Source organism: Saimiri boliviensis, chromosome 9 (genome assembly GCF_048565385.1).
Source record: "Saimiri boliviensis isolate mSaiBol1 chromosome 9, mSaiBol1.pri, whole genome shotgun sequence".
NCBI lineage: Eukaryota > Metazoa > Chordata > Mammalia > Primates > Cebidae > Saimiri > Saimiri boliviensis.
The window spans coordinates 98,733,437-98,756,732 of NC_133457.1; the positions used below are offsets into that span (position 1 = coordinate 98,733,437).

The 23,296-nt window shown below is 40.8% G+C and overlaps 1 protein-coding gene and 1 pseudogene across 2 annotated transcripts in view; one reads left to right on the forward strand and one right to left on the reverse strand.

Annotated features, from left to right (window-relative positions):
* Positions 1 to 23,296, reverse strand: part of PIGU (phosphatidylinositol glycan anchor biosynthesis class U) — a 120,818-nt gene that overhangs the window by 82,480 nt on the left and 15,042 nt on the right. For both annotated transcript variants that reach the window (XM_010342683.2, XM_003932040.4), the window contains exons 2-4: positions 15,643 to 15,707; positions 5,076 to 5,135; positions 3,673 to 3,735 (exon numbers count right to left, since the gene is read on the reverse strand). In XM_010342683.2, the coding sequence (XP_010340985.1) occupies positions 3,673 to 3,735; positions 5,076 to 5,135; positions 15,643 to 15,707 (188 nt within the window). The remainder of the gene's footprint in view (positions 1 to 3,672; positions 3,736 to 5,075; positions 5,136 to 15,642; positions 15,708 to 23,296) is intronic.
* Positions 16,563 to 17,137, forward strand: LOC101049606 (ubiquitin-conjugating enzyme E2 C pseudogene; annotated as a pseudogene).

The window sequence follows — 23,296 nt, forward strand, 5'->3', positions numbered from 1 at the left end:
GTATGCTTTTCCATACCATTTTTTAATTTAAAAAAATTACAGGGTGGAGTCTTCCTTTCCTTCTACCCACTCCCCTATCTAGCCCTTTCCTTGTCTCTTGAAAGATTAGGTTTCGAAACGACATAATTCCCCTACCTCAAATAAAGGGTTTTTTTTTTTTTTCTACCATGAACATTTATTTTTGTTAAAGCAGATTATAAATTCTCATCAGTACAAATATATATATAACTTACATTTGATTGTAAGGCCAACGTTCAAAAGTAAAAATGAGATGAGATCTCTTATTGTCATCCGAGGTCAAGTGGCTGCAACTGTCCAAGGGATGTTCTCACCAAAAGGGGGTTTAGGGGGACGAGGACATACACAAAGCTAATAAAACCAGAATCCCCATTCCCACAAAACTCATGGGAACAAAATTTAAAGGATAAAACAAAACTCACATTACAAACCAATATGGTAACCTGTGTTCCCGTCTATGGTGTGATTATTTCACTGTTACCTTAGTGTTAAAATAAAGGATTAACGTAAGGAAATTGCAGCAATATAAACAGTCCTCCCCTGCCCCTAACTCCTCTCCAGCTTTTAGCCTCAGCACATTCCAAACTCAGGAGCCTATCCTCCAAATTTACAACCCTCTAATCACATTAAGGGGACACAGGTTTTTATCACCCATTATCAAACCACCTGCAGCTCTCTTTTATTTATTTATTTATTTATTTATTTATTTATATTTTATTTTTTAACGCCCCCTGGAACCAGCCCTTCGACCCGCAGGCCGGAGATCGGTGGGGCACTTGCAGCTCTCTTAACACAAATTCTGAGTTCCAAGCAACAAGCACCTCCTCAGCGAAGGACAGACTAGACTAACATTGTTTTTGTCAAGTGAGATAGATGTAAAATGTCATGATAACCAGCTGGGCACTATCAGCATTCAGTCCACAGGCTAACAGCTGGAGAGGGGATGGGGATGCAGTCCCCTCTCTGCCCTATAGTTCGCCCGGATGCATCTGTGTATAGACATAGCAGTTTCATTACCAAGGATAAAAAGACTCAAATCCCAGCAAGACTTAAATACTTCTCAGGATGTGATGTGAACCCTTCTGACAAAGGGGAGAAGACTTAGAGGAAGACATGCTGCAATCCTGTCTAAATCAATAGTACTATGTTAGTATAGGTATCATCAAAATCTGCCATTTAGAATGAGTTCATTTTTGACGTCGCATACATAAAACTCCTATTCTGATGAAGAAACCTAATGCTCTAATAGTCTGAAGTCTAAAAGTGAAGAAGAAACAAAAACATTTCAAATTTTACTTCAGTCTTGGTGATAACAGAATGTCTTCGTGCACTAAAAAACAGAGTATTGACAACAGCAGTTGGCTTTCTCTCTCCCTCTTTAAATCATGCAAAGAAAAAAAAAACCCAAAAATCTCTATATATTTCCAAATAAGCTAAGAAATAACAAATGAATTAAAATTATCAGTGATCTAAATTAAAGGCATCTCTCCTATTGATAGTGAAGCCTGACTTTGTTAGGCAATTAACTGAAATCTAGTTTCACAGCTTCCTCATAACTATCCCTACCATTAAAAATTGTTTTGTTTTGGGACAGTGTTTCACTCTGTCACTCAGGCTGAGTGCAGTAGCACAGTCACAGCTCATGGCAGCCTTGACCTCCCATGCTCAAGCAATCCTCCCATCTCAGTCTCCAGAGCAGCTGGGACTACAGGCACATACTACTCCTGGCTAATTTAAAAAAATTTTTTTCGTAGAGACAGAGTCCCACTATGTTGCCCAGGCTGGTCTCAAGCAAAAAATTGTTTTAAGTGAGGAGTATGAGAGGTTTTTTGATGAGAATTGAGCAGGAAAAAAAAAAAGAAAAAGAAATACATATGGCATTAGCATCTAATCAACTTTCATTAAAATACATTTCAGTTTTACATTTTGGTTAAAAAGATCTGGGTGACTGTGTTCTTAGATGAAAGCTACCAATCCTCCCTCTGATATTCATATCTATATCACACACACACACATATATATATATATATGCACACACACAAGTTTATTTTTTCCCCAGTTTTTTTTTTTTTTTTTTTTTTTTTTGAGACACAGTTTCACTCTGTTGCCCAGGCTGGAGTACAGTGGCACAATCCTGGCTCACTGCAATCTCTGCCTCCCAGGTTCAAATGATTCTCATGCATTAGCCTCCCAGGCAGTTGGAATTACAGGTGTGTGGCACCACATTTGGCTAATTTATTTTTTTATTTTTTATTTTTTTTATTGGTAGAGACTGTCTGCCTACCCAACCTATCTTGGAGAAAAAAATAGTCACTGCTAATTTATCTCTGAATTCCTCAGCTTATGAATCTCATGTGCAATTATTTTATCTATGGCCCTCAAGAGAATCCTGTTAAAGCATTTCATGTCAGCCCCTAAAATTTTCAAGATATGCTCCATTAGTTTAAGATATATACTCTCTGGTCTTGGTGATACTAAGTCTCTAAAATATAGTTCTTACTTTTAGGGGAAGGGTGAAAGACCACACACCAATAACAGCTATTAACTCTTGGAAAAAATGACATATCCACATACACATATAATTCTTCATACCATTTCCACAGTTTTAAAGGCCCCATTAAGGCTACAAACGAACTCCAAGAACCCTTAGTGTAGATACATTTTTTAAAATCCCTGAGGTCCAAAATTCTAGAATTCACCAGCTTCATCTGTCACTGATGACCAGTGACACAGAAAAGCAGACTGCTATTTCTGGTTCTATTACTTGGTAACAAAAGTTAAAATAAACCATAATCAGACAATGCCAATGAGATGCAGCCTTATTTCACCCCACCTAAATCCTCTCAGTGGCTCCCAGCCAATCAAGGAGGACTGTAGAGAGAGAGAGAGACACATACACATACATGGGTAGTACACATCGTTAATCTGTTAACTTTCTCAGACCCCAGGAAAATAAGAATGATGTCACTATGCAAGTCCCCTTGGCTATTACATACAGATTAAGACTGAAGTTTGCAGGGCACGGTGGCTCATGCCTGTAATCCTAGCACTTTGGGAGGCCAAGATGGGTGGATCACCTGAGGTCAAGAGTTCAAGACCAGCCTGGCCATCATGGTGAAACCCCATCTTAAAAAAAAAAAAAAGACTGAAGTTTACAACAGGCATTTAATACATGCCAAATTATCCAATTAAGAATATTTTCTGCAGGTAGATAGAAATGACGTTGAGAATCCAATTTTACCTCAGATAAGTGTAACAGTGAGTTAAAGAGGTGTACTTATCTTCCTTTATTTAAAAAAAAAAAAAGACTGGTAAAAGGACTGGAAGATTTTTAAAGGTTCTTATTAACAACAGTTAATATAACTGTTGTTCGGTGCTACTCCAGAAAGTCTGAACTTGCACAGGTGTGTGGAAATTAATAGTTATTAATAAGCTACATAGATGAAACTGCCCCTTCTTCATCTGTTAGTAAAGCTGTCTTGTGGGTTTGGGGTTGATCATTCCAGGGCTGGCTGAATAGGCCAGAAGCTCTACCATCACTTCCTAGCACTTTAAAGCAGCTGGATCCTTAAGTACAAGATCTTTGATTTTGTGTAATAACAAAGACCAGAAGGTTACCAAAGTCCACCAGCTTCGTCCCACCAAACTACTTACCAAAACTTTATTGAAGTCCTGGATTGCAAAATACAGGGCAATAGCAGTGAGTGCATCAGTTATCTGTCAAAAGAAAGAGAAATAATAGGAAACAGAATATAATTAGTGAGTGAAAGAACACTAGAGTGCTACTAGGGCTTGGAGTTTTGAGACAGTCATGGACTACACAGCACTGAACTCTTACAATCAGGCAGAACTTCAACCCTCACTTAGATTACCCAAAGATAAGGCCCATTCAGGGAGGGCTAACTGGAAATCCCTGAGGATCAGGACCCATCTAGGTTCACTTCAGTTTATGGGCCGCATCTGCTCTAGATTGCAAGTTACTCATGCTTTCTGTAAAATGGAAATAATACCCACTGCTTTGCAGGCCTGATGTATGTCAAGCACCTAGCACACAATAGGTCCTCAATAAGTAACAGTCATTCTAATTACTAAGAAAGACCTCAGTGGGCTTCCTATTTCTTGACTCAAATTTTCAATCCCAGACAAGTGTTTCAAATTGCCTTGTCATCTCAATTCTGAAGCTTCTCACCCCTGGAAGTCTCAAGCTGTGTCCTCTTCTTCCATAATGACTCACAGAATCTCTTGGCAGAATGCTTAGGAAATTCAGAGTGCCCTGACACTGGTATCACAATGAAAGCCAATCATAGAATCTCAGAGCTAGAAAATTCAAGACTATATATAGTCCAGAAACCAAATTCTAAAAACAGTAAGTATCTGGAACTGGTTACACATCAGACTATTCCTCACACTTCCATAATACTGCCACAGTTGCACAAATTTAAAGTAAAGATGTAAGTTTTTGCTTTTATTTTATTCTCTGAGAAATTCCTGAGTTCCTAAGACAGATTTTTTTTTCTTAAAAACAAGATGACAAGTTGGACACTGTGGCATGTGCCCATAGTCTCAAGTGCTGAGGAGGCTGAAATGGGAGGGCCACTTAAGTCCAGGAGTTCAAGACCAGCCTGGGCAACACAGTGAGACCCCATTTAAAAAAAAAAAAGAGAGGCTGGGTGCGGTGGCTCAAGCCTGTAATCCCAGCACTTTGGGAGGCTGAGGCAGGTGGATCACGAGATCAAGAGATCGAGACCATCCTGGTCAACATGGTGAAACCCCGTCTCTACTAAAAATACAAAAAATAAGCTGGGCATGGTGGCGCGTGCCTGTAATCCCAGCTACTCAGTAGGCTGAGGCAAGAGAAGTGCCTGAACCCAGGAGGCAGAGGTTGCGGTGAGCCGAGATCGCGCCATTGCACTCCAGCCTGGGTAACAAGAGTGAAACTCTGTCTCAAAAAAGAAAAAAGAAAAAAAAAAAAAGGAAAAAGAAGAAAAAAAAAAGAGAGAAAGAATAAACTGTAAGATTTAAAAACACATATCAATTTTATATGAAAGATTACTTACCATAAACACCAATTCAGCATAGTCAATTAGGAAATGAAAGAGGTATATTATTAATGGAGTCTGCAGAAGAAAAACAGACGTGAAAAAAAATTAAGTTAAACCTTAATTAGTTTCCAGAGTAGGGAGTGGGGAGAAAACTATGGTATCAGCAAACTATTATGCCAGTATTCTCCTTCCTGGAATACTGTTCTATGCCAACTGGTTAATGTGCATATTGGGGAGAATAATTTAGTATCAATGGGCCATTTTGTGCTGCTGGAATTATATGTTGAATCAAGTAAAGGAAATAAAGTCTGATGTGCTAAATACCCGTTAAGAACAAGTCAACATACTAAAGGTAAGAGGTAAATGGTAGCTCTATAACATATATAATAGCCGAGGGGAATTCTACAGAGAACCAAGATTGCTGATTTAATTTCACTCATAATTTCACTCACTGAACTTCTTCTGTTGTCTAATAAGTTTGTATAATATTTTTTTCTTTATTTCTTAAATTCTTGAGAATAGTTCAGAAAAAGATTCATGTTATTTCTTCCTCAAAGATTTGGGAAAATTCACTCACTGTGAAGCCATCTCTGCCTGGGCTTTCCTTGAGAGATTTTAAATTACAAATTTGATTTCTTTCACAGATAAAACATCATTCAGATTTGTTGTTTTTTCTTTGTCAGTTCAGGTAAGTTGTGTTTTTCTAGGCATTGGTCCATTTCATCTAAATTTTCAAGCTCACTGACAAAATTGTTCATGATATTTTGTTTTTTATTGTTTAAGGCAATAAATTTTCCTATGAGTATGGCATTAGTTGCATCACACAAGTTTTGATATGTTGGTTTTTTTCTGAGATGGAGTCTCGTTGTCACCCAGGCTGGAGTGCAGTGACACGATCTCAGCTCACTGCAACCTCTGCCTCCAGGGTTCAAGCGATTCTCCTGTCTCAGCCTCCTGAGTAGCTGGGACCACAGGCACCCACCACCATGCCCAGCTAATTTTTGTATTTTTAATAGAGACGGGGTTTAACCATGTTGGCCAGGCTGGTCTCGAACTCCTAACCTCAAGTGATCCGCCCACCTCAGACTCCCAAAGGGCTGAAATTACAGGTATCAGCCACTGTGCCCATCCATTCATTTCTTTCACTATCATTCAGTTGAAACTATATTATATTTCTTTTTTTTAAATTTATTTTGGACAGAAAGAAGGAAACATGAAAATATATTCTAAATTCTACTAACATTTCTTCTTTGAGACTACTTTAAAATGTACTATGTTCAGTTTCCAAATACTTGGGAGTTTTCTTTTTTTTTTTTTTTTGAGATGGAGTCTCATACTGTCACCCAGGCTGTTGTGCAGTGGCGAAATCTCGGCTAGCTGCAACCTCCGTCCCCGGGGTTCAAGCGATTCTCCTTCCTCAGCCTCCCAAATAGCTAAGATTACAGGTACCCGCCACCACACCCAGCTAATTTTTTTCTATTTTTAGTTGAGACGGGTTTCACTCTGTTGGCCAGGCTGGTCTTGAACTCCCGACCTAATGATCTGCCTGTCTTGGCCTCCCATTCTTTTTATATATATATATATATATAATATATATATATATATATGTATATATATATGTGTGTGTGTGTGTATATATGTACACATATATATGTGTGTGTATATATATATGTACACATATATGTGTGTGTATATATATATGTACACATATATATGTGTACATATATATGTACACACACACACATATATATATATATATATATATATATATATATATTTTTTTTTTTTTTTTTCCCTGGGGAGGCCCACGGGGTGGGGTCCCGGCGGCCGCCCTCTTTTGATATTTTTATAATTTCTTTCTGGCTTAACTCTACTGTGGTCATAGAAAATACACTATAGGATTCCAATCATTTAAAGTGTGTTGTGACTTGCTTAATGGCCCTTTATATGTCAACTTTGGTAAGTGCTGCATGTACATTTGAATATGTATACCAACATTTATGGTCGCATCATTCTACATATGGCATTTAGGTTCAATTTGCTAAGGATTTGTTCAAATCTTCTATATCCTTATTGATTTTTTTTTTTTTTGGTCTGTTTGTTCTATCGATGACTAAAAGAGGTATGTTAAAAATCTTCCAGCCAGGCACAGTGGCTCATGCCTGTAATCTCAGCACTTTGCCTGGCTGAGGTGGGAGGATCACTTAAACCTAGGCATTTGAGAACACAGCCTGGATAACATAGTGGAACCCTGCCTCTACAAAATATTTAAAAAATAAGCCATGCAAGGTGGCATGCACCTGTAATCCCAGCTACTCAGGAGGCTGAGTTGGGAGAAATGCTTGAGCCCAGGGAGGTGGAGGCTATAGTGAGCCCTGTTCGTGCCACTGCAGTCCGACCTGGGCAACAAAGAAAACCCTGTCTCAAAAAATAAAATAAAATAAATAAAATCCCTACTGTGACTGTCATTTTTGCTCTATATATTTTGGAGCTATGTAATTAGATGCAGTTCTATGTATCTTCTAGGTGCAGTCATCTTTTTATCATTATAAAATAACCCTCTTCATCTCTAGTAAGTTTCTTGTCTTAAAATCTTCTTGACTTGATAGAATAGTTACATCTGTCTCTTTGGGCTCTTTGCATAATGTAGTTTTTTCTATCATTTTATTTTCCACCTTTCTGTGTGCTTATATGCAAAATGTTTTGATTTTTTTTGGGGGGGGGGGTGTTTTTCCGAGACAAAGTCACACCCCCCTCAAAAACAAAAACCGTGGTGCGATCATGGCTCACTGCAGCCTTGACCTCCCCAGGCTCAGGTGATCCTCCCTACCTTAGCCTTCTGAGTAGGTGAGACTACAGATGTGCACCACCACACACAGATAATTTTTGTATTTTTTGTAGAGACAGGGTTTCCCCATGTTGCCCAGGCTATTTAAATACAAATCTTAGTAAATTTTGAAAAAATTTCAGCCATAATCTCCTCAAATACTGATTCTGCCCCATTCTGTCTCTTCTCTCATTCTAGAACTCCACTGATACATATGTTAGGTTGTTTACAGTGTTTTACTGTGTTTCAGATCTTGAGGTTTTTTTTCTGTGTTTTATATCCTTTTCTCTCCAAGCTTCAATCTAGGTATTATCAACAGACCTTATCTTCCATATTACTAATCTTCTCTTTAGCTTTGTGTAATCTGCAGCTAAATTAATCTATTACCTTATTTATTTATTTATTTATTTATTTTGAGACGGACTCTTGCTTTGTCACCCATGTTGGAGTACAGTGGTGTGATCTGGGCTCACTGCAACCTCCGCCTCCCAAGTTCAAGCACCCAGGTTCAAGCGATTCTCCCACCTCAGCCTCCGTAGTAGCTGGGATTACAGATGTGTGCCCCCACGCCCTCCTAATTTTTGTGTTTTTGGTAGAAACAGAGTTTAACCATGTTGGCCAGCCTGGTCTTGAACTCTTGACCTTAAATGATCTATCCATCTTGGCCTCCCAAAGTGCTGGGGTTATAGGCATGAGCCACTGTGACTGGACCATCTATTATATTCTTAATTTATTATGGTTTCCATTTCCAGAAAATCCATTTGATTCATTTTTTACATACCCTGGTGAAATTATTCTGTTATTTATATTTCAAACATATTAATCATTGATTATAGCTATTCTATTTTATTTTGTGGGGGATAGGGTCTCACACTGTCACCCAGGCTGGAATGCAGTGGCACAATCTCAGCTCACCGCAACCTCCACTTCCTGGGCTCAAGCGACCCTCCCACTTCAGCCTCTCAAGCAGCTGATACAGGCACATACCACCACACCCATCTACTTTTTGTACTTTTAGTAGAGACGGGATTTCGCCATATTGGCCAGGCTGGTCTCAAACTCCTGGCATCAAGTGATCTACTCACCTCAGCCTTCCAAAGTGCTGGGATTACAAGCATGGGACACTGCATCTGGCTGATCACTGCTATTTTAAAGTTTAAGTAGTGTGATAACTTCAATATCTAAATCACCTGTCAATCTGTTTCAAGATTTATTGCCTTTTTTTCTGTCTTTTTCTATGCTTAGTGATTTTTTTTCCCTTTTTTTTTTTTTTTTTTTTTTTTTTTTAAAGAGACGGGGTCTCGTTATGTTGCCCAGGCTGGAATGCAGTGGCTATTCACAGGCATGATCCCACTACTAATCAGCATGGGAGTTTTGACCTGCTCCGTTTCCGACCTGGGCCGGTTCACCCCTCCTTAGGCAACCTGGTAGTCCTCTGCTTGCTCCCTGGAGGTTACCATATTGATGCCGAACTTAGTGTGGACACCCAGTTGGCATAGCCCACTACAGCCCAGAACTCCTGAGCTTAAACGATCCTCCTACCACAGCCTCCCAAGTCGCTGGGACTACAGGCATGTGCCACAGTGCCCAGTTTTTTTTTTTTTTTTTTTTTTTTTTTGAGACAGAATCTTGTTCTGTCATCCAGGCTGGAGTGTAATGGCATGATCTCAGCTCACTGCAACCTCCATCTCCCAGGTTCAAGTGATTCTCCTGCATCAGCCTCCCAAGTAGCTGGTACTACAAGCATATGCCACCATGCCTGGCTAATTTTTGTATTTTTAATAGAGACATGGCTTCACCATGTTGGCCATGCTGGTCCTCAACTCCTGACCTCAGGTGATCCGCCAGCCTCGGCCTCCCAAAGTGTTGGGATTACAGGTATGAGCCACCATGCCCGGCCAATGCTTGGTAATTTTTTATTGAATGATGGACATTATATATGAAAAACTATAGCAGCTCAGATGAGGATATTTTCTTCTGGAAAAGATTTCTTTAAGCTGTAAGTACAATAGAGTTGTTTCGCTTTAGGGATTGAGCTAATGTGAAGCTGGAGTTAGTCTTTGTAAAACTAGTCTATATTGATCTACCCTTATTCCTAGTGTGTAGTCCTTCAGAAGTTCCAGCCTAAAGGAAAGTCCTTTTCCAGAGCCTTGCCATTTTGGTTGGTCCTGCACTCAAAGTTTTATTTCCCCAGCACCCTGAGACTGCCAGTAGCTCTACTTAGCTTCTTGGTCTCTAGCCAGCCAATTTCTGTTCTGCTTCTCTGCCTCTCTGCCTATGTCACTTACAAATTGGTAAATGCTTCAAGGACAAAGCAGCTCAGACTGTTGGTATTACTTTTGGTAGTTTCCCCTCTGGGATCTTAGTCCCTAGAGTCCTCGCTATCTTGGTACTTTCCAATGCCTTCCAGCGATGTAGGTTTTTTTTCTTTTTTTCAAATTCATCCTGCTTTTCTAGCTGTTCTTGGCAGAAGGGCTGGTGTGCTACTACCAGCCCGTTCACCAATCCACCAGAACCAGAAGGGAAGTGTATGACTTGGTTTTAGTGAGCCCATGCTGATGACTCAGGAGCACCTCTTCCCAACACTAAACCATATGCATGAATGTGTCTTGTAACACTGTAGACGTTATTGACAGGCTTTTTAGTGAGAACAAGTTAGCTGGTAGAAAGAACAAAGACTTCGGCGTCACATTCGAATTTAAATCCAGGTTCCAGACAGGTTTGGTGGCTCAAACTTGTAATCACAACACTTTAGAAGGCAAAGGTGGGAGGATCACTTGAGACCAGGAGGTTGAGACCATCCTGGGCAACAATGTGAGACCACTATCACCATCTCTACAAAAAATTAAAAAATTTGCTGGGCTTGGTAGCATGCATCTGTAGTCCCAGCAATTTGGTTTATTTTTATTTTTGCTTTTTGAGTCACAGTTTTACTCTGTTGCCCAGGCTGGAGTATAGAAGTATAATCATGGCTCACTGCAGCTTAGACCTCCCAGGCTCAAGTGATTCTTCCAACTCAGCCTCCTGTGTAACTGGAACTACAGGCACATGCCACCACAACCAGCTATGTTTTTTTTTTTTTTTTTTTGATAGAGACAGAGTCTCATTATGTTGCCCAGGCTGGTCTTTTTTTTTTTTTTTTTTTTTTGAGACAGAGTTTCGCTCTTGTTACCCAGGCTGGAGTGCAATGGCACGATCTCGGCTCACCGCAGCCTCCGCCTCCTGGGTTCAGGCAATTCTCCTGCCTCAGTCTCCTGAGTAGCTGGGATTACAGGCGTGCACCACCATGCCCAGCTAATTTTTTGTATTTTTAGTAGAGACGGGGTTTCACCATGTTGACCGGGATGGTCTCGATCTCTTGACCTCATGATCCACCTGCCTCGGTCTCCCAAAGTGCTGGGATTACAGGCTTGAGCCACCGCGCCCGGCCACCCAGGCTGGTCTTGAACTCCTAGGCTCAAGCAATCCTCCCACCTTGGCCTCCCAAAGTGCTAGAATTACAGGCAAGAGCCACTGTGCCTGGCCTCAATTTGACAAATTTTGACCTATTTTTGACACCCATGAAACCACTGCAATCAAAAAAGTAAACATATCCGTCATTCCCAAGTTTATCAATTTTAATGCCCATCCCAATGAACCATCTTTGTTTCAGTGGTTTTCACTATTAGTTTTGTTTTCTACCCTTTGTTTCTGCTCAGATCTTTATTATTTCTTTCAATCTGCTTACTTTGAGTATAATTTTATCTTCTCCTAGTTTAAGGTAGAAGCTATGGTCATTGATTTGAGGTGTTCTTTTCTAATATAAGCATGTAGTGTGACAAATCTCTCCCTAAGTACTACTTAGTGACATCCCATATATTTTGATGGGTTGCATTTTCATTTTCATTCATTTCCAAATACTTTCTAATTTCCTTTCTGATTTCTTCTTTGATCCATGGGTTAATTAAGACTATGTTACTGAATTTCTAAATATCTGGGGATTCTCTAGATACCTTTCTGGTATTTTTTATTTAATTTCATTGTGGTCAGAGAATATATTTCATATAACTTGAATCCTTTTAAATTTATTGGGCTTTGTTTTATAGACCAGAATATGATCTATCTTGCAAATGTTCCATGTACATTTGAAAAGAATTATGAGTTTTGCTGTTATTGGATGGAGTGTTCTATAAATGACAACTAGGTCAAGTTGGTTTTTTTGTTGCTGTTTTTTTGAGACAGAGTCTAGCTTTGTTACCCAGCTCACTGCAACCTCTGCCTCCCAGGTTCAAGAGATTCTCCTGTCTCAGCCCCCTGAGTAGCTGGGATTACAGGTGTATATCACCACACCAGCTGATTTTTGTATTTTTAGTAGAGATGGGGTTTCACCATGTTGATCAGGCTGGTCTCAAAACTCTTGACATCAAGTGATCCCCCCACCTTGGCCTCCCAAAGTGCTGGGATTACAGGCATGAGCCACCATGTCTGACCCAAGATGGTTGTTATTCAAGTCTTTATATCTTTGCTGATCTGCTGCTGCTTGTTCTACCAATCATTGAGAAAGGGATATTGAAATCTCTATAATTGTGGATCTATTTCTCCTTGTAGATCTATCAGTCTTTACTTCATATATTTTGAAGCTCTGTAATTTGGTACATAAATATTTAAGACTGTTATCTCTTTTATAATTACGAAATGAATTTTATCCCTGGTGATACTCTTGGCTCTGAAGTTTCTTTTTTTTTTTTTTTTACAAACTTATTGTTTGTTTCTATCCGAAGTATAAGCACCATGAAGCCAGGGACTGTGTCTTGTTTTGTATCCCTAACACCTAGAAGAGTAGCTGACACTTAGTGCATATTTAACAAGTCTTTACTAAAGGAAGGACAGAAGGGTGGGAAGGATTGTAATGCATATGCTGAGAGACGTAGGCACTAGGAGTAAGTGATAAGAAGGGGCCAGCACCTGTTTTAAAGACATCATAATGAGTCAAATGAACACAGAGGCAATTTCAAGAGTGTGACATGAGGCATGAAAAGGATAAGTGAAAGATTCTTTGGAAGACTAAGGTGATAAGAGACAGCTTTCTAGAGGAGACAAAAACCTGAGCTAATATCTGAATATTAGTACCAACCACAGAAATAGAAAAGGATGGTTCTCCATAAGGAGACAATAGGATGAGCAATGACATCTCTAGGTGATAGAGAATATGGAGCTGTGGCATAATGACAGTGTGTCAGAAATCTCTCAGCGGGTTATTATTCTGCCTAGGAAACCTACTGCCCAAGGCCTACAGAACACTGAGTATTGTAGCAAGTGGGTTACTCTTTGGCATGCCCACATACATCTGTTCCAATAACTGAACTGTGTACTTACTAAGAGTCTCTTGGCCGAGCCCGGTGGCTCTTGCCTATAATCCTAGCACTTTGGGAGGCTGAGGCAGATGAATCACCTGAGGTCAGGAGTTCAAGACCAGCCTGGCCAACATGGTAAAACCCTGTCTCTACTAAAAATGGAAAAATTAGCCAGGCGTGGTGGCACCTGCCTATAATCCCAGCTACTCGGGAGGCTGAGGCAGGAGAATTGCTTGAATCTAGGGGGGGTGGAGGTTGCAGTAAGCCAAGATGGCGCCACTTCACACCACCTAGGCAAAAGAACCAAACTCTGTCTCAAAAAAAAAAATTAAAAAAGAGGAGTCTCTTAAGTTGTTCCTAACCTGTTTCTGCCAGTAGTTCTTGTTATCCCGGTTTGGTTAGATATTAACACAGAGATAATAAAACTGAAATGCAAAAGACAGTTGTTATTTTTATGAGGACCAGGTTGAATGCTTTTGAAAGATTGGCTAGAAGAGCCAAAACACAAAAACAAAACAAAACAAAACAAAATGGTTCTCAAAGTACATATGAGAGAGATAACTACAAAAATTAGGGCCAAGCACAGTGGCTCATGCCTGTAATCCTAACATTTTCGGAGGCCAAGGTAGGAGTATTACCTGAGCCCAGGAGTTCAAGATCAGCCTGGGCAATGTAACAAGACCCCCATATCTACAAAGAAATTTTAAAAAGTTAGCCAGCAGTGGTGGTGCATGCCTGTAGTCCCAGTTACACAGGAGGCTGAGGGAGGAGGATTGCTTGAGTCCAGGAGGTCAAGGCTGTAGTGAGCCGTGACCATGCTACTATACTCCAGCCTGGGTGACAGAGCAAGACCCTGTCTTAAAAAAATAAAATAAAGCCGGGTGCAGTGGCTCAAGCCTGTAATCCCAGCACTTTGGGAGGCCGAGGCGGGTGGATCACGAGGTCAAGAGATTGAGACCATCCTGGTCAACATGGTGAAACCCCGTCTCTACTAAAAATACAAAATATTAGCTGGGCATGGTGGCACGTGCCTGTAATCCCAGCTACTCAGGAGGCTGAGGCAGGAGAATTGCCTGAACCCAGGAGGCAGAGGTTGCGGTGAGCCGAGATCGTGCCATTGCACTTCAGCCTGGGTAACAAGCGTGAAACTCCGTCTCAAAAAAAATAAAAAATAAAAAATAAAAAAGGCCTGATGCGGTGGCTCATGCCTGTAATCCCAGCACTTCGGGAGGCCGAGCTAGGCGGATCAACTGAGATCAGGAGTTTGAGACCAGCCTGCCAACAGGGTGAAACCCTGTCTCTACTGAATATACAAAAATTAGCTGGGCATGGTGGCAGGCGCCTGTAATCCCAGCTACTGGGAAGGCTGAGGCAGGAGAATCATTTCAATCTGGGAGGCAGAGGTTGTACTGAGCCAAACTCGTGCCACTGCACTGCAGCCTGGGCACCAGAGTAAGACTCCGACTCAAATAATAATAATAATAATAATAATAATTAGAAGGTACATTGTCAAATTAGAAAACTTCCTCTTTAAAATGATATGGCCAGTAAGAATGGAAAGGATAGTGGAAAGAAATGTGGTAGATGTAGTGAGGAGGGTCTTCAGGGCTTTGCATGCACCTCTAAGGTATCTGGCTTTTATCCTGAGATCAGTGGTGAGCACTCAAAGGTGCAGAGCAAGACAGTGATAAAAACAGATTCACATTTTAGAAAGATGGCTCTGACTGCAGAATAAAGAGTAAATAAGCAAGACTGAATGCAGAAAGACCTGTCAGAGGAAGCTGTTGCTGTAAACAAGAGATCATGCCGACCTAATTAAGAGTGTTTTTTCTATTCTTGAGAGCTAATTCTAAATAAAAATTAGCTGGGCATGATGGTGCACAGTGGTGGTCCCTGCTACTCAGGAGGCTAAAGTAGGAGGATTGCTTGAGCCCAGGAGGTCGAGGCTGCAGTGAACTGTGATTGTGTCACTGCACCCTAGCCTGGGTGACAGAGTAAGACCCTGTCAAAAGAAAAAAAAAAAACTAATTTTATGGGTTAAGTAGGCTTTTGTGGGCTTTCTAAGAAGACAACATTACTGCCATTGTTTTCAGGGAAAGCATATTCCAAACAACAAATTACATGCTAATGAGCATACAACCTATTTGTGGACTGAGGATTGTCTGCAATTTATTTGCCATTACAAATGGTAACTTCTACAGAAGCCTTATCTGCTTCCCCAGTTACAATCTTAATCTGGATCATTTCCACTGCAATTGCAAAACCTCTTTCTTATGCAGAGGACATCTAAAAATGGGCTGTTTCTAAATATGACTGTCAACAATACATCTTTTCAAATGTTTGTACAAAACAGAGGTTAAGCTTTGGTATCTGTGACTGTAAACTACTCTTGGTACCCTGAAAAGATAATAAGAACACTTACTTCATGAAATACTGCTCCAGCATATGGAGATACTCCCAAATCCAACAGTGAAAGACCTTCAACCACTGAAAAACAAGACATACAAGTTCACTCAGACTAAGCAGGCAGCTATAGTGTTAGACACCCCAAGAACCAAAAAGGTCCTCAGAGTTTATCTAACCCCCTTTACCTCATCCCCAGCAAGTGGCTTTAAGCCTTGAATATTTCTGATGATGGGAAACTCTCATCCATAGACAGTATCCTTTCTCATTGTGGCCAGCACTCTACATAAGGCATTTTATGTTAAACTATATACTTCCTTCTAGTTCCTTGAAACTCTCACCCACTCTAAAAATTGTCTCATTTATGCATAATCTTCCCCATTTCAAAGCATAATAAGAGAACAAATTAGAAGCTAGTGAGAAATGTTGCCATAGTGTTAGGAAACGGGCAGTCACTCTCATATGCTGCTCATTTGAGTGACATTTGTATTAAATTTTCGACAGGGCAATATGTACTTTTTAAGTGTGTGCCTTCTGACCCAGATATGATCGTTCTTAGGGCAGTTTATCCTAGGAAAATAACTGGAAAAGTGACCAAAAAGGATGTTCCTGACAGTGCTCATTGAGATTAATTAGAAATAATCTCAATGTCCATTAATGGAGATTTATGTAAATGAACTATAATACATATCTCTATATAATGGAATACTTTATAGTTAAAATTATACTGCATTATAAATAATAAATAAATAAGTGGAAGAGAAAGGAGAGCTTTTCCCTACAGAGAATTCTAAGGATCAAATGTAGAAGAAACAATGAAATAGAAAATCACCACTTGGCATACTCCATCCATAGTAAGAATCACAAAAGGCAAGTATCATCAATGGATGCTAAAATTGGTGGGCAAAAAATATGAGAAAGAGCAGTTGCAGTCGTGTTCTCCGGGTTCCTGTCCCTCTGCCAGCGCGGCCCAGATGACCTCCCAAAACCGCGACCCAGCAGCCACTAGCGTCGCTGCCGCCCGTAAAAGAGCCGAGCCGAGTGGGGGCTCCACCCGTGGCCCCGTGGGCAAAAGGCTACAGCAGGAGCTGATGACCCTAATGATGTCTGGCGATAAAGGGATTTCTGCCTTCCCTGAATCAGACAACCTTTTCAAATGGGTAGGGACCATCCATGGAGCAGCTGGAACAGTATATGAAGACCTGAGGTATAAGCTCTCGCTAGAGTTCCCCAGTGGCTAACCTTACGATGCGCCCACGGTGAAGTTCTTCACACCCTGCTACCACCCCAATGTGGACACCCAGGCTAGCATATGCCTGGACATCCTGCAGGACAAGTGGTCTGCCCTGTATGTCGTCAGGCCCATTCTGCTCTCCATCCAGAGCCTGCTAGGAGAACCCAACATCGATAGTCCCTTGAACACGCATGCTGCCGAGCTCTGGAAAATCTCCACAGCTTTTAAGCAGTACCTGCAAGAAACCTACTCAAAGCAGGTCACCAGCCAGGAGCACTGACCCAAGCTGCCCAGCCTGTCCTTGTGTCATCTTTTTCATTTTTCCTTAGATGGTCTGTCCTTTTTGTGATTTCTGTATAGGACTCTGTATCTTGAGCTGTGGCATTATTTTTGTTTTGTTTTGTCTTTTAAATTAAGCCTCGGTTGAGCCCTTGTGATGTATATTAAATAAATGCATTTTGGTCATTTTTTTTAGACAAAAAAATATATATGAGAAACAGAGTATTTTCAAGGGGAAAAATAATTTCACATGGGCGGTAGCTCACACCTGTAATCTCAGTACTCTGGGAAGCCAGGGCAGGTGGATCACCTGAGGTCAGGAGTTCAAGACCAGCCTGGTCAACATGCTGAAACCCCGTCTCTACTAAAAATACAAAAATTAGCTAGGCATGGTGGCGCACACCTGTAATTCCAGCTACTTGGGAGGGTGAAGCAGGAGAATCGCTTGAACCTGGCAGGTGGAGGTTGCAGGGAGCCAAGATTGTACCACTGCACTACATCCTGGGCAACAGAGTGAGACTCCTCAGAAAAAAAGGGGTAACCTCAGTCTAATTGTGAGAAAACATCAGGCAGACCCAAATGGAGACATAAAATAACTGGCCAGTACTCTTAAAAATATTAAGTAGGCTGGGCGAGGTGGCTCATGCCTATAATCCCAGAACTTTGGGAGGCTGAGGTGGGTGGATCATAAGGTCAGGAGTTCAAGACCAGCCTGGCCAAGATGGTGAAACCCCATCTCTACTAAGAATACAAAAATTAACCAGGCACAGTGTCGGATGCCTGTGATCCCAGCTACTAGGGAGGATGACGCAAGAGAATCACTTGAACCTGGGAGACAGAGGTTGCAGTGAGCCAAGATTGCACCATTGCATTCCAGCCTGGGAAAAAGAGTAAGACTCCATCTCAAAAAAAAAAAAAAAAAAAAAAAAAAAAAAAAAAAAAGCCTATATATGCCTACTATGTACCCACAAAAATTAAAAATAAATAAAAATTTTTTAAAATGTTAAGTCTGAGGAAGTATCCCAGATTAGAAGAGACTAAGGAGACAAAATGACTAAGTGCAAGGTGGAATCACAGATTGGAAAATGGCCCAGAAATGGACATTAGTGGGGCAAAGTGATAAAATTCTAATAAGGCCTATAATTAGTTAACAGCATTGTATCAATGTTAATTTTCTGGCTTAGGTCATTCGACTACGGTGATGCAGAATGTTAACAATAGAAGAAGCTGAATGAAGGGTAAACAGGAACTCGACTATTCTTCCAACATTTCTGAAAATCTAAAATCATTGCAAAATCAAGACAAAATTTAAAAATGTACTAGAGATCTACATTTACTGAAGAAAAGCAGCCCATAAAATATTTTTAAATGAAAAGCAGGTCAAAACACCACGTATAAAATATGATAGAGTTGTTGTTTTTTTTGGTGATTTTTAAAAATGACTTTTGGCAATTTCTCTTGGCTTTTATTTATTTATTTTCCTTTCCAAATTTTTTGGGGGTTGAGGGGGCACATATTCAGTTTTGTTACATGGGTAAATCGCATGTCATAGAGGTCTGGAGTGCAGATTTCATCGCCCAGGTAATAAGCATAGTACCTCATAGGCAGCTTTTCGATCTTCACCCTCCTCCCACCCTCCATCCTCAAGTAGGCCCAGGTATCTATCGTTCCTTTCTTTGTGTCCATGTATATTCAGTGTTGAGCTTCCACTTATAAGTGAGAATATGCTGTATTTGGTTTTCCGTTCTTGCATTATTCCATCTGCTTAGGATAATGTCTCTAGCTCCATCCATGCTGGTACAAAGGACATGATCTCATTCCTTTTTTTTATGCTACATAGTGTGCCATGGTGTATATGTATGCCACATTTTCTTTATCCAGTCCACCACTGATGGACATTCAGGTTAATTCCATGTCTTTGCTATTGTGAATACTGCTGTGATGAACATACACATGCATGCATCTCTATGGCAGAACAATTTATATTCCTTTAGGTATATATACCTAGTAATGGGATTCCTGGGTCGAATCGTAGTTCTGTTTTAGGCTCTTGGAGAAGTCTTCAAACTGCTTTCCACAATGGCTGAACCTAATTTACACTCCCACCAGCAGTGTATAAGTGTTTCCTTTTCTTCACAACCTTGCCAGTGCCCATTATTTTTTGACTTTTTAATAATGGTTATTCTGACTGGTATAAGATAGTATCTCATTGTGGTTTTGATTTGCATTTCTCTAATGACTAATTATGTTGAGCATTTTTTCATATGCTTTTTGGCCATGTGTATGTCTTCTTTTGAGAAGTGTCTGGTTCATGTCTTTTGCCCCCAGCCCCGACATTTTTTTCTGAGAAAGGGTCTCACTCTATTGCCCAGGCTGGAGTACAGTGGCATGATCAGGGATTGCTGCAGCCTTGACCTCTCAGGCTCAAGCGATCCTCCCAACTCAGCCTCTTGAGTAGTTGAGACTTCAGGTGTGCATTACCATGCCCAATTTTTTGTAGAGATGGGGTTTCACCATGTTACTCAGGCTGGTCTCAAACTCTTGGGCTCAAGCAATCTGCCTGCCTCAGCCTCCCAAGGTGCTGGAATTACAGGTATGAGCCACCATGCCCAGCCCTTTGCCCACTTTTTTTTTTTTTTTTTTGAGACAGAGTCTCACTCCGTCACTCAGGCTGGAGTACAGTGGTATAATCTCGGCTCACTGCAACTTCAAGTGATTATCCTGCCTCAGTCACTGAGTAGCTGGGATTACAGTTGCCTGCCACCAGACCAGCTAATTTTTGTATTTTTAGTGGAGTTGGGTTTTATTATGTTGGCCAGGCTAGTCTCGAACTCCTGACCTCAAGTGATCTGCCTGCCTCAGGCTCTCAAAATTGCCCATTTTTAAATAGGTTTGTTTGTAGAGTTTTAGCTTAAATTCCTATAAGCATTCATTCAATTATTTGAAAAAGAGAGAATGAACATGTATTCAATGAGAAATGCCTGGAAAAATAAATATTTAAATGTTCACAATGACCATTTCTGGTTAAGATTACAGAAGTGTTTGATTTTTTTCATTTTCATTTTCTGAATCTTTAGCAATAAGGATGTATTATTTTATAATTATTCAAAATAAATAGTTTTTTGTTTTTGTTTTTTTTGTTTGGAGGCAGGGTCTCGCTCTGTCATCCAGACTAGAGCACAGGGTTTGTACAAACACAGCTCGCTGCAGCCTCAACCTCTTGGGCACAAGCAATTATCCCACCGTGGCCTCCTGAATAGCTAAGAACACAGGCCCAGTGTGGCACACCCAGCTAAATTGTTTTTTAGTAGAGACAGTGTCTTGCCATGTTGCTCAGACTGGTCTTGAACTCCTGGGCTCAAGCAATCTTCCCACCTTGGCCTCCTAAAGTGGTGGGATTACAAGCGTGAGCCACTGCACCCAGCTACTTTTTATTTTTGAATCATGTAACTGAGTTGCCTATTAAAAAATTGGCAGGCAGGTTGCCAAGGCAACCAGCCATTACAGAGAGAGTCCACCAATACAGAGGTGGGCCACCATTGCTGAGGCAGTTCTGACTACACCCATATAAACAGGACTGCAGGGAAGTTCACACAGCAGCTGGGTGGAGCCCACAGCAGCTCAGCAAAGCCTCTGCAGGCAGACAGTGACTAGGCTGCCTCCTTGCTGGGCAGGGCAGCCCTGAAGGAAAAAAAAAAGGCAGCAGCACAACAGAAACTCATAAATAAAGCCCTAACTCCCTGGGACAGAGCACCTGAGAACAAAAAGCAGTTTATGAGTTCTGCTGCAGCAGACTTAAACGTACCTGCCCAACAGCTCTAAATGAACAACGGAGCTCACAGCTCAGTACTTGAGCTCCTATGAAGGACAGACTGTCTCCTCAAGCAGCTCCCTGACCCCTGTATATCCAAAGAGTCACCTCATAAAGGAGACTGACATTTGGCGGGTATCCTTCTGGGACAAAGATAGCAGAGGAAGAAACTGGTAGCAACCCTGACTCTTCTGCAGCTGCTGCAGGTGATCCCCAGGCAAGCAGGGCCTGGAGTGGACCTCAGCAGTCCTACAACAGAGGGGCCAGACTGTTAGAAGGAAAACTAAGAAACAGAAATAACTTCATCATCAACAAACTGGACGTCCACTCAGAGACCCAATCTGAAAGTCAGCAACTACAAAGACAACAAGTAGATAAATCCATAAAGATGGGAAGAAACCAGCACGAAAAGGATGAAAACACCCAAAACCAGAACACCTCTCCTACAAGGGATCACAACTCCTCACCAGCAAGGGAACAAGGCTGGATGGAGAATGAGTGTGATGAAATGCCAGAATCAGGCTTCAGAAAGTGGGTAGTAAGAAACTTCTGTGAGCTAAAAGAACATGTTCTAATCCAATGCAAAGAAACTAAGAACCTTGAAAAAAGATTTGACGAAATGCTAATGAGAATGGACAACTTAGAAAGGAATATAAGTGAATTGATGGAGCTGAAAAACACAACACGAGAACTTCACGAAGCATGCACAAGTTTTAACAGCTGAATTGACCAAGCAGAAGAAAGGATATCAGAGGTCAAAGATCAACTCAATGAAATAAAACAAGAAGGCATGATTAGAGAAAAAAGGGTAAAAAGGAATGAACAAAGTCTCCAAGAAATGTGGGACTATGTGAAAAGACCTAATCTACGTTTGATAGGTGTACCTGAATGTGAGGAAGAGAATGAATCCAAGCTGGAAAATACGCTTCAGGATATTATCCAGGAAAACTTCCCCAACCTAGCAAGGCAGGCCAATATTCAAGTCCAGGAAATACAGAGAACACCACAAAGATATTCCTCACGAAGAGCAACCCCAAGGCACATAGTCGTTAGATTCACCAGGGTTGAAATGAAGGAGGAAATACTAAGGGCAACCAGAGAGAAAGGTCGTGTTACCCACAAAGGGAAGCCCATCAGACTCACAGCAGATCTCTCAGCAGAAACCCTACAAGCCAGAAGAGAGTGGGGGCCAATATTCAACAGGCTTAAAGAAAAGAACTTTCAACCCAAAATTTCACATCCAGCCACACAAAGCTTCATAAGTGAAGGAAAAATAAAATCCTTTGCGAACAAGCAAGTACTCAGAGATTTTGTCACCACCAGGCCTGCTTTACAAGAGCTCCTGAAAGAAGCTCTACACATGAAAGGAACAACCAGTACTAGTCACTCTAAAAACATACCAAATGGTAAAGCGCATCAACACAATGAAGAATCTGCATCAACTAATGGGCAAAACAGCCAGCTAGCATCAAAATGGCAGTATCAAATTCACACAAAATAATATTAACCCTAAATGTAAATGGACTAAATGCCCCAATCAAAAGACACAGACTGGCAAATTGGATAAAAAGCCAAAACCCATCAGTGTGCTGTATCCAGGAAACCCATCTCACATGCAAGGATACACAAAGGCTCAAAATAAAGGGATGGAGGAAGATTTACCAAGCAAATGGAGAGCAAAATAAAGCAGGAGTTGCAATTCTCATCTCTGATAAAATAGGCTTTAAAGCAACAAACATCAAAAGAGACAAAGAAGGACATTACATAATGGTAAAAGGATCCATGAAACAAGAAGAGCTAACGATCCTAAATATATACGCACCCAATACAGGAGCACCCAGATACATAAGGCAAGTTCTTAATGACTTACAAAGAGACTTAGACTCCCACACAATAATAGTGGGAGACTTTAACATCCCATTGTCAATGAGATCATCCAGACAGAAATTTAACAAGGATATCCAGGACCTGAACTCAGACTTGGACCAAGCAAGCCTAATAGACATTTACAGAACTCTCCACCCCAAATCCACAGAATATACATTCTTCTCAGCACCACATCACACCTACTCTAAAACTGACCACATAATTGGAAGTAAATCACTCCTCAGCAAATGCATAAGAGTGGAAATCATAACAAACAGTCTCTCAGACCACAGTGCAATCAAGTTAGAACTCAGAATTCAAAAACTAACTCAGAACTACACAGCTTCATGAAAACTGAACAACTTGCTCTTGAATGTTGACTGGATAAACAATGAAATAAAGGCATAAATAAAGATGTTCTTCGAAACCAACGAGAATGAAGACACAATATACCAGAATACATTTAAAGCAGTCTCTAGAGGA